The sequence below is a fragment of the Pteropus alecto genome, unplaced genomic scaffold (assembly GCF_000325575.1).
Source record: "Pteropus alecto unplaced genomic scaffold, ASM32557v1 scaffold95, whole genome shotgun sequence".
NCBI lineage: Eukaryota > Metazoa > Chordata > Mammalia > Chiroptera > Pteropodidae > Pteropus > Pteropus alecto.
Genome location: NW_006441071.1, coordinates 21,223,436 through 21,235,456, shown reverse-complemented (window position 1 = coordinate 21,235,456; position 12,021 = coordinate 21,223,436). Strand labels below are relative to the sequence as shown.

At 36.0% G+C, this 12,021-nt stretch overlaps 1 protein-coding gene across 3 annotated transcripts in view; it reads left to right on the top strand.

The window, feature by feature from the left end:
• NMRK1 (nicotinamide riboside kinase 1) overlaps positions 1-8,923 on the top strand; it is an 18,716-nt gene extending 9,793 nt beyond the window's left edge. Inside the window, exons 5-9 of one of the 3 annotated variants that reach the window (XM_015594509.2) lie at positions 1,035-1,182; positions 1,261-1,332; positions 1,961-2,067; positions 4,208-4,253; positions 7,954-8,923. In XM_015594509.2, coding sequence (XP_015449995.1) covers positions 1,035-1,182; positions 1,261-1,332; positions 1,961-2,067; positions 4,208-4,253; positions 7,954-8,005 — 425 coding nt within the window. In that variant the 3' untranslated portion in view covers positions 8,006-8,923. Of the gene's footprint in view, positions 1-1,034; positions 1,183-1,260; positions 1,333-1,960; positions 2,068-4,207 lie in introns of all 3 variants that reach the window. The other 2 variants (XM_015594510.2, XM_006918447.3) reach the window with 2 other exon arrangements.
• Positions 8,924-12,021: the final 3,098 nt, after the last annotated feature.

The window sequence follows — 12,021 nt, the reverse complement described above, 5'->3', positions numbered from 1 at the left end:
AAAGTATTTAAAGAAGTAATGCTGTAAAACATCTCAAATTTGGCATAGGACATAAACCTACAGATGCAAGAATCTGAATAGTCCCCAAACAAGTTAAACAAGACTGATCAAGAAAAAAATAGGGAAGGCTCATATTACAAATATCAAAAAAAAAGATAATAACATTACACATCCTACAGACATTAAAAAGATAAGAAGTTATTATAAACAATTTATGCAAGTAAATTAGAAAACAAATGAAATTGACAATTTCCCAGAAAAATGCAATTTACCAAGACTAACACCAGAACGAAGAGAAAATCCTGATAGCCCTTTATCTATGAAATAAATTAATCCATACTTTTAAAAACTTTCACTTAAAAACCTCTAAGCCCAGATGACTCAATTCAGTGGTTCTAGAGTGGGGCTCATAATTTGCATTTCTGGTATGTTCCCAGGTGATGCTGGTGCTGCTTGTCTAGGTACCACACTTTGAGAATCATTGTTATAGGTTACTTTTCTAGAGTTGTACGCTCAAGAAGTATGTACATTTTAGAGTTTGAAAATGACATTTGTATCCTTTGTAAAATTTTTAATGATTTTTTTATTTATATGTAAGAGCTCTTTATATATTAGCTCTTTGCCAGATATATTGCAGATATTTTCCTCAGTATGTTATATATCTTTCAAACTAATTTATAAGTATTTTGTCATCCAAAAATGTTAAACTTTTATGTAGTCAGGAGGAATAGAAGTTATAAATAAAGCAAGATTAACTATGAGTTTATGTTTATCAAAGCTGGCAATGGAGACATAGGAGTTCATTGTACTCTACTCTCTACTTTCGTATATGTTTGAAATTTTGAAATTTCCCATAATAAAAATATTTCAAACATACCAATTGATCAGTATTAGAGTTTAAATTTATCTATAAGATTTGTTATTAGGTATTTTGAAAGGTAAACCATGTTACACATTTATAGAGCCCATCATAAAAAGTTACATCATAAAACTTTTGTTTTATTGATTTCATATTTTTGTATGTTTGTTTGCAGTGCTTGAAGCTCTTAACATGGAAAAAATGATGTCGACTATTTCTTCCTGGATAGAAAGCCCAAGTCACTCTCTAGTATCAACAGACCAGGGAAATGCTGAGGAAATTCCCATATTAATCATTGAAGGTTTCCTTCTTTTTAACTATAAGTAAGCATCCCCACTCTAATATTGACTCTGAATTATTGGGGAGAAAAGCTTTGTGAACTAAATATGCTGTTATTTTAGGCCCCTTGACACTATATGGAATAGAAGCTACTTTCTGACCATTCCGTATGAAGAATGTAAGAAGAGGAGGAGGTGAGTTTTGGAATTGCCTTTGTGGATTATAATTCAAAAGACAAAATTTATGAAAAACAAGGAAAGCAACATTATTAAGCAATGTGTATATGTCATTTTTCAAACAAGAAAAACCTCAACTCTTTTATACAGTAAGTAGAACCTTTTTCCATAAACAATCATCCGCATGGAGTAATGTAAACTACTTTTCTAAGAAAAGGCTTTTATACCAGCATTTGGCTCATTTCTTCTAAATCTTCAAATGAAGCAATTCTATGTTGATTGTGATTTTAAATTAGTTGGCCTATATTATGTTACAGCCACAAAAACACCAATTAGTTTAAAGCTTAATCCAACATATCAGTAGTTCTATCATTATTTATATTGATATTTGTCTCTTAATTCTTTTATAAAGCACCGCAGAGGGAAAGATAATTATGAATAATAGTCAGTGAGTTACAAAGTTAATTCTTGTGTCAGCGAACTAATTCCATTTTATTGTCTTTATAACTAGCATTGAGTCTAAAAGGTATAGTCTTAATCCTATTTAGATTCAATCTGAGTGATTTTCGCATTATCTTGATCATTATTATTTTACTTTATCAACATGTGTTTTTATCAACATAAAGTTTTCTATGTGTTTTGATAGTACAAGGGTCTACAAGCCTCCAGACCCCCCAGGGTACTTTGATGGCCATGTGTGGCCCATGTACCTAAAGCACAGACGAGAAATGGAGGACATCACATGGGAAATTGGTAAGTGCATTTTCTCCCTCCACAGAAAGCCTTGTACTTGCATTGCCCCAAAGTACACAAAAGAGAGGGCTTTAGGAGGCATTTTCCTCATGTATCACATTATAAAGGGACATTTTAAGCCAGGACACTCTAGGTTCTCTCTCTTCCACAACTGCTCTCCTGGTTTCTCTTTCTTTCCTTATGGCTCTTGTCAAAAGTTCATCAATTTCTAGGTAGTCATTTATTCAATAAATGTTGATTGAATGCTTTTCATGTACAAGATACTGCCCTGGTGATATCAAGAGAAATAAGGCAGACCCAGTGTTTACTCTTATGAGCCAACATTTTATTAGGGAAACAGAATTAAACACACTAGCTGCATGAGCATGTCCTTCCTTGATGTGCTTAGTACAGCGACACTGAGCACCTGCGGGGGGACTGCCTGAGTCCCAGTGATCAGGAATGGCTTCCTTGAAGCCACATTTAAACCACATTCTGACAGGCTGAACTGGAAAAAGGGCAGAGGATTGAAGGGATGGAAGATCACCTCAGAGAGCGGGTATGGTACATGAAAATACCAGGAGTTAGGTAGGAATGATCATTACTTGAAAGAAGGTTGGTATATTTGTGGCAGAGAAAACCAAGGACGAGAGGTCATGCTGGTAATACAGGAAAGGTCCAAAGTCTGCAAGGCCATAGGCCAGTTAAAAACTGTGTCATTATCTCAAGAGAAGTGGGAAGCCTTCTACAGAGAGTCTTTGAACAAGGCCATGATAGATGTCAGATTCTTGTTTTAGTAAGATTCCTCTGGCTATGTGGAGGGTGGATGTAGAAGGTGTGATATTGGATGTACTCTACAGAACTGGGTGATGGCATAATTATGGAGGAGGCGGGAAACTGAGTTATCAAGAACAAGGTCTTGAGAACTGGCAGGTGCTATTTCAGAGAACAGGAAAAAAGCAAAGGAGTTGTAGGTTCATAAGGGAGGAATGAAAGTTTATTTTGTACATAATGAGGTCAAGATGCCTGAGAGACATAAAGCAGCTATTTAACCATGTAGATATATGGAACCAGGCTGAGAACAGACCACTGTTATACAAAGCTCAACACAGAGAAAATACAGGAGGCTGGAGAGAGAAGGCCATTCAATGGGGCAGAGGAATCAGAACTGAAGTGTACTTTTCAAAGTAAAGGATCATGAAGCTCATAACCTCCAGGGTGGCTATGTCAGGGCTGTGCAGAAGGCACATAGGGCTTCCTCACTGTCTAGAGGCCATTTGATCTCTTCTTCGGTCAAGTTCAACTCCACTTCCCCATCGCCAAAGTTGCTACTTAGGTTCTGGCCGCATCACTTCCAGTTTGGACCATGGTTACAGGGATATCTTCATCTTACTGCCCCTCTCTTACCTAAATTGCAAATCTAACCATGCCTCTGCCTTACTATATACCTTTAAAGAATTGGGCCAAGACCCACACAGCCAGACATTAAGGTTTTAAAACAAAGCCATGTCCTTGCTCTATAACCTCATCTCTAAACTGTTCCCACCTCCCCGCTTTCTAGGCTTTCCAAACTGTACATCGTTTTTTTAACAGGTAAAATTCTCTCCTACCTCCCTACCGCTGCAGTTTTCTGACTAGAAGCCATTTTCCTTCCTTTAACATATGTAACTTCTACTTTTTCTCCAAATCCAACTATGCCAGTTTTATTAAAAATCTTTTGGGCCTGGAGAATTTTGATTCAGTACATATATAGCAGTTCCCAGACCCCTGAATGGTTTAAGAAGCTTCACAGATAATCTTGATGCATAAGTAAGTTGGAGAACTACTCCCTTGAATGATTCTTTTGGAGAGAGACTTCTTCAGTCTTCCTAAAGTCCCATATTTACAATGCCACGTAATTCTCTTTTTCTTTCTTTTTTTTAAAAAATAATTATCATATTAGCTAGTGTTCATTTCTCTGTAATAAACCAAAATTTTTCACCTGTTGTTTCTGGCTATAATCTATTTCTGTCTTTAATGGCTATTAATTTCTTTTTACGTTATGGTCCTGGGTTCTTTGGTTAAACTTATTGGTATTTTCAAGAGACACCAAGTACAAAAGTAGGCGCCTTGTATTAATAAGCTTGTTAGCATTCAAACTGCTTTCTTTTTTCCTTTTCAGTTTACCTAGATGGAACAAAATCTGAAGAGGAACTGTTTTCACAAGTGTATGAAGATCTAAGACAAGAACTAGCAAAGCGAAAATATTAAGTATTGTACTATCGAAGTGGATGGTGAAAGAACAGCCAGAAATATAGTTTATTACATACCCAAGAGTAACATACCAGAATGCTAATGTAGAATTGTATCCATTCATTCATTGCTTTGAAGATAATTCAGAATCAGAAACTCGGAATAGGTTTAGAGACTTGATTATTTTTTTAAGGGTGAAAATATTCACCCTTTGTTATATCTCTTAATGATAATTATGTTTTTTAGTTTAAATATTTTAGTATATGGCAGTTACTTCAATGAGGCTGAAATTACCTTTAGGCCTAATGAAGTTAAAATGCTGGTAGTCTTGTTTTAATATGTCTAGAGCTCCTCCGTCTTTATTCCTCTTAAAGATTTTCTATGAATTTCTTATTTCCCAAATTCCTCAAAAGTAAACAGAAGATTTAAAACATTATTTATTATTTCTTTAAGGTTTTCATATTAGATGACACATTTTTAAAGTGATGGAAATCCCTCTAAATCTGGCTTAAGCAGAAAGAAAGTACAGGGCAGCAGTCACTGACAGAAATCATGTCTGTTGGAAGCACCATCCTTCTGTGTCCAGCAGCCCCAGTGGAAAAAGACAGTTTATCCTTTTTCAAGATTCTTCATGAGTTGATAAATGTTGAAGCTAGGTATTGTGTACAAGGGGTTTATATATTATTGTTTCTATTTTTGCATATGTTTAAATTTTTTTATTTTAAACAGTTTTTTAAAAAGTAGTTTTCCATTTTAGCCCAACCGAAAAGTCCCAGGGAAGACTTTGATTGGTCCTTCTTGGGTCACATGACTTTTGCTAAACCAATCATTAGGGCCAGGGAGATGATATACTCTGACTGAATAGGACTGGATCATATTTTGATCTTGTAATTAATTGAATACATCTCCTAAGCCCTCCTGACTTAAGGGGAGAAATTCCCCAAAGAGAAAGCAGGTAACGAGGTAGAAACCAGGACAAGAAGGATGACTGAAAGAATAAAACTATAGATCTAACTGCTGTTATATTTGAATTAAAAGGGTTTTCATGGCTAACACATGCAAAATGCAATAATCAACTGATTCAAGAGAAGACAGTATGAGTCACTCCAGCACTGAAGAATATTAAATGTATTTTTGGTGTGACACAACTACCCTAGCCCCAACATCATCATCTCTCAATAAAAATTAGATTAACTATATCCTCAGAATATTCCTATCTGACTAGGGAACTGAGCGTAGCCAGGCAGCCCATTGATGCTACATACTCCTAATTTCAGGATCAGCCCTTCGTGTGAACATGAACACATTTGAAGAAATTTCAGGACCATTTTAAATTTCTTCTTAGAGGAACTTATTATCCTTGCCAGATATGCTGCCCACTCCTGCCATCTGTTACTCTGATGAAAAACAGACCCACAGTGAAGCTCAGGGCACCAGCATGAGTGAATATAAAGAGTGAAGGGGGAAGGGAGGGGCTCAGCTTTCATATATGATAGCACTCGAGCCAGATCCACTTTTATAGGAGTTATAGGCTCCTTTCTGGCCCTAATGAGATACTTCCAAGGGTGTTTCAGCTGTTGTACACCTAGACTTTTCCATTTTCTTGATAATGGCCAGTGCTCATGTCCAATTCTCCTTTAGTGATTAAGTCATATACTGGAAGTTGACATTATGATCTCCTTGGTGATATGAAAGGAGCCTTGATCATGTAGCTCAGGCAAATTGCACCTAGTTCTGTACCAAATTCCAGCTTTGGCCATCTGGTCCAAGCCCAAGAATAGCTGGCATGTTTTGACAGGCACGGAAAACCCACAAAGGTACATGTCCATGTGTGTGACACCTTCCTCTTTCCTTGCCTATATCCTAGAGGAAATATTCAATTATACCTTTTAAGGCTACCTTGCTTGTGTTCTGGTTATTGGATAAAGTTTAAAAAATATATATGTAACAGATGTTAGAAGAGACATAAAATCCAAAACAGATCAGCTTTTCCTACCTCCACGATCTGTGTTATGTTTGTTTTTTTTTTTTTCCAGTTGCATAAATAAGTCACTGAGTTATATTACTCCACCATTTTTCACATTTCTTCCAACCACAATGCCCTGGCAAAGCCAGCCTGGAGGGATCCTAAGCGTGGCCCAGTTTAACCCTCAGTTTGGGAATGAGGTAGTACAGAAGCCTTTCAGAGGTTTCAGTTGACTACTCTTCAGGCTTCTCATAACATATCATAAAACTGCTTAACTAATTTTTCACTCTAAGCACATAAAATCCTCATTATGAGAAAGTAATAATGAAAGGGAAACAAAGATTGCATTTAATTATTAATGAAACAATAAATGTCTTAGGAAAGTAAGGATATGAAGTATGTGTTTAATCAATCCTTATTTAAATCCAGATTTTGAGGCAAAATTGAATCATTCCCTATTCTCACTATAACAAGGCAGTCTAGCCACCAGCAACATTCAAACTTTCTTTTAAAATGTTTATTTTCATCTCATTATAAAAGTACCTTAATTACAAAAACTTTTAATGAAGAAAAAAAATCACCTATATTTTCAGCAATCAGCAATGTTAACATTTTAATGAGTATGCATTCAATGTTTTTACCATTCACATCAGTCTCTTTTTATATAGTTACATACTTTACATGGTTAACTGCCATACTTCTTTCTTTCTTAAAATTAATATCTAAGAAGCTTAACAGTGTTCATTGTATAATGAAACTGGATAAAACTAAATAGCTCTCCCAGTTAAAGAACTGAAGGCTGAGTTCTGTTTTGCTCATTGAAAGCAATTTATAAGACTTGACAGAGACATCTTAGTGCAGGAAATGCCACATATCTAGTTTCAAGTCATAGGAATAAGAAATTACAAAATAAAACTTTAATCAAATGTTTATATTTTTCTTTTTGGCATTTTTCTATATTAAATTTGTGAAAATGTGATTTCCAGTTATAAAGTAATAGTATAATTACCTAGTATAATAGTCCAAATTGACATAAGATTATTGAGTCATTTCCCATTTGTTGGATATTTAGTATGGGTACAGTTTTTCACATTAGCAAATAACATGCTATAAAAATATCTGCACATATTTCTGGTTTTCTTCTTGAATTAAAAGTTTTCAAAAGTAGCACTTGCTTGGTCAAAAAGTATAATCATTTTTACATTTTACATACTTAAAGATTAAATACTGTACTAGAAAATGTGTTTCTCCAACATGAGCTGTGTAATAAGAATATAGTAGGTTTATCATTGGAGCTCTAAGCCAAAGTCACTTAGCAGTCAGCTAGGCTTCCTTGATTTAAGAAAAAAAAAATTAAAGTAACAACACTTCTTTTCCCAAATCAAGGATTACACTCTAAAACAAGAATTCTACTGCAGCCTTTGTAATATTCTAGTTCTCAAACTATTTCATTCCTTGAAATCAAGGATTATTATACCAATTGTAAACGATATTAGATATCTGATATCTTAAGTTAGGCTTAAATTCAATGCAAAGATTAACAGAATGAGACTTGGACTCTATTTAGTTCTTTATGGAAAACCAGCATTTCTGGCTACAGAATACCTGTAATCTTAACATCGTTAGGATACTATTGTTAATGTGAAGGTTTAATAAAACGAGAACTGGAATTCTCCATTAATTTATTTGCTATTATATTTATTCTCAAGGTCTGCAAGGAACAGCATAAAGATGGAATCCACTAAATCCTTCCTGGGGTGAATTAGGAAACTCGAAAGAACGTATTCAAGAACCTTAACCAAGATATAATACATACTTTGGTACAATGACAGTTGTTTGTTCTATCACATGTGCTTTTCCCAAGTAAATAGTTATCCATGACAGTGTGTGGGAATTTACCTTAATGACTTGTTCTCAGTCCCAGAAGTGTACAGATATAACACTGTAAGTCAGTTCTTCTAGACTAATGATTGTCAAATTTTCCTGAATGGGAACGTTTTATATAACATTACAGTGTGCATGTAATCTATTATGTGTGTGTTTGTGTATATGTGCCTATGTGTATGTGACTGTGTGTGTATGTGTCTGTATGTACATGTATATATGTGTGTGTGTATACACAGACATGTTAAGCATCATAAAACATTTACCTTATATACAGTGTACTCTGGTATTTTTCTATTTTTAATATTTTTTAAATATCTGTTTACCATTCCATACCAATGCCCATTTTCTGCAAATAATGGCATTACCAGGAGTAGCGGTCACATAAAATAAATCAACAGTTCCTTATAGTATCCTTCATGGGAGTGTTATGTCATTGTTAATTCTGTTATTGTTTTTTGCATGTATCTAAAAACCACTGAATCATTGTGTCACTTAACATTGAGACGTTATAAAAAGGGTTTTTTCCTGTGTTTTATTTTGTTTTTGTCAAACCAATAGTCTAAAGTCACAGAAATAAGTTACAGTTACTTCAATGACATGTTATACAAGAGACCTTCATTGAAAAATACAAACAGAAAATCTGAATTGTATGATTATTTGAGGTCTCTGTCCGTGCTGGAACTTATATTATCTACTGTACTGATCAACTTTTTGTTTATAAATAGTGAACAGATTTCTCACAACCCTCTTTATTCTTACAAATATAAAATATATTCTAACATTAACTTTAAACGTTCTCTGCAGACTCATTTAATCACCATTCATTTCTATATTTCTAACTAGCTTGCACTCAGTGACGATTGGGGGTTATTTGGTCACACATTCTACAAAAGAAACACACTCTACAAAAAACAAACAAAACAACCTGGGCTCTAATTACAATTCATTATTTAATAGCTATATGACTTTGATCAAGCAAATTAGAGTCTTATTTTCTCATTTTAAGATGAGGATATCAACATTACTTATTAAGGTGTAGTATACAGTAAGGATCAAGTTCAAAATCCTTAATAGGGCCTCCAAGGCATCCCCTGATCTAGTCTCTGCATAGTTCTCTACCCTCATTTCCCATCATTCAGGGGGACCTTCCTGCCTCCCAGCTGACAAACATGCTGCTCCCAATGCTTAGAGCAAACTCCTGCAACCCTTACCTTCAACCAGCTTGCTGACTCCTATTCCTTCAGATTGCCCCAAAAATCCCACTTCAGGGAGGCCTTCCTGATCCAACCCCGCCCCCCACCCCCCGCAACATAGGTGCTCTTAAAGCCTTCCTACTTATTCCTCAAAGTACTAATTATAATTGTAATTATACAGCCACTTACAGAATCACTCATTTAGTGGTTGTCCCTCCATCTAGACTTCGAGCTCGATAAACACATTTCTACTAACTAGCACAGTGTCTGCCACATGTACTTTTTATAAATTACTGTATCAGGACTGAGTTCACAAGCGACCAATATATTACTTAACTGATAGTACCTTAAACTCATTGGGGTTTATTTCTTTTACATAACAGAAAAATACAAGCCAGAGTCCAGGGTTTGTACATAGAGTTGCCAGATTTACTGAAAAATCTGGAGGACACACAGTTAAATTTGAAATTCAGGTAAACTATAAATTAGTATAAGTCCCAAATATTACATACCTAAGACTTGCTGTTTTTCTGAAATTCAAATTCAATTGAGTGTCTTGTATTTTATCTGAGACCTTTAACCACAACTCAGAAGTGTCATGAAAAAGCCAGGGTCTTTCATGCTTGGCATGTGGACCTATCACCAGGAGGTCACAAGAAGGCAATGGTAGCTCCCTGAATAGCTATCAGCTATGAAGGGGGGAAGACAGTTGTAGGGAAGCACAGACAGCCACATGACATCCCAAATCACCCAACAGTGTCTCCAACAGACTTCCCTATATGTTTCTGGGCCAAGAGCTGACTCGCATAACCACTTTTTACTGCAAGGGAGGCTGAGAAGAGGATGTCATGATATATTTGGACCAATTATAATTCATTGCCTGGGATGTTGCCACGGGAACAAAATCAAGCCTTTTCTAGCAAAGAGGAGGAGTAAATAGGTAAGGAGAAGGAAGTTTTGGACATGATTTTATCAACCTTGGGATGCTGCAAATTCAAATTACTGTTATCAAAACTAGGATTTTTTTTTTAGAATAAACGTCTATATATGATTTTTCAAACTTGATTTCCAAGAATTCCTGAAATAGCTTCTCCCTCATATAGAGAGGGATGTCCCTGCTGATTGAGAATTATTACACTTTACTTCTCCCCATTTCAGCATGTGAAAATAGGTCAGAGAAAGCCTATCTTGAAGAGAAAATCTTAACAGACATTAAAAATGGAAATATTCAAACCATTTATTTCTTTTAGGAAGAAAGATATCTTTTTGCTTACTACTATCAGTGAAAAATAAATCAAGAATTTGAAATAAAGAATGCCAGTGCCTTATTTCTAGATGTGCGGTTTCAAGCGATTTACTCTTACCAATGTAGATAATGATATGTTGTATCTTTCAAAAGGCACATATTCTATTGATAGAGAAAATCTGCTGAAGTCTTCACTTTCTGTGCACAAATAACCTCAATCCCTTTAGACTAACTTTGCTGTTGGGAAGCTTCATTCTGCTTAGTATTAAACAGGAAGGAGTTTATAAGAGGACCTCATGCAGGGAGACTGTTATGCTAAAAGGTGAGATGCAAGACTGGTTTATCATTTAAGGATATGCTTGTGGTAAAACATAGAATCACAAACTGTTGGAGCAACATCAACTGGTCTAATGCTGTATACTTCAGTATGGAAATTAAAACCAGAGCTGGTGACCTTATGCAGCTAGTGAGTGACGGGACCAGGCCACAATCCCTCACCACTTAAACACTATACTATACTACACTACACTACACTACACTACACTACACTACACTACACTACACTACACACACGCACACACGCACGCACGCACACACACACACACATACACACACACTTTTAATTTTAAAGCAAAGAATAAGAGAAAAATCACCTGCTAGAATACATCATCTCTCCCTCTCTCCTTTGAAGAGAACACATTGAGGAGCCTGAAAAGACAAGGGCTATATCAGGGGGAAAAAATGAAGCTTTCTGTTTTGAACTATTGGAGCCTACTCAAGGAGGCAAGCCGATTCATGAGGTCGTCCATGGGGTAAGAAGCAGTGGTGAGCTGATGTGAGCTCCATGCTGTGCCGACCTTAGGTTTGTGGCTCCAGCTGTTCTTTCAAGACTCCATCCACGGTGGAGAGTTAGGGAAAAACAAGTGTATGATTTTATTAATTCTCAGCTCCAAATTCTTCATTTTACCTCACCTGTAAAAACGAATCTGAGCCCTTTAAATATTTTTCCTTTGCCAAGTGGAACGATGTTAAGCTTTGTCAACAGAGGGCGCTGGAGAGACATTGAAGCGGGAAAGAATTTTGCTGCTTGGCTCCTGCGGGTCCACAATTGTAGCAGAGTTCCTCCGGTGAGACACCTCCCCATGAGTGACTTTCCTATAGCACCCTAGGGTGGGGGCGGGTTCCAAAAATTCCAGAGGATGGATTTCCAGCTAGTTTGGCTGGCGTGGCACCACAGCTACTTCCCAACCATTCAGTGAGCCATGGCAGTGCCTTCTCCAACAAGCTCTGGCTCTCATTACTCGTTCATCTCTTCCTTGGGTGTTTTATCTCAGTCATAGGAGATGTGGCTATTCCTTAAGAGTTCTCTTTATTTCTTAGCCAATCCTTTGTGTGTATTCTATTTAAATAATTAAAAAATAATTGTAATTATTAAATTATTTATGTCTTTA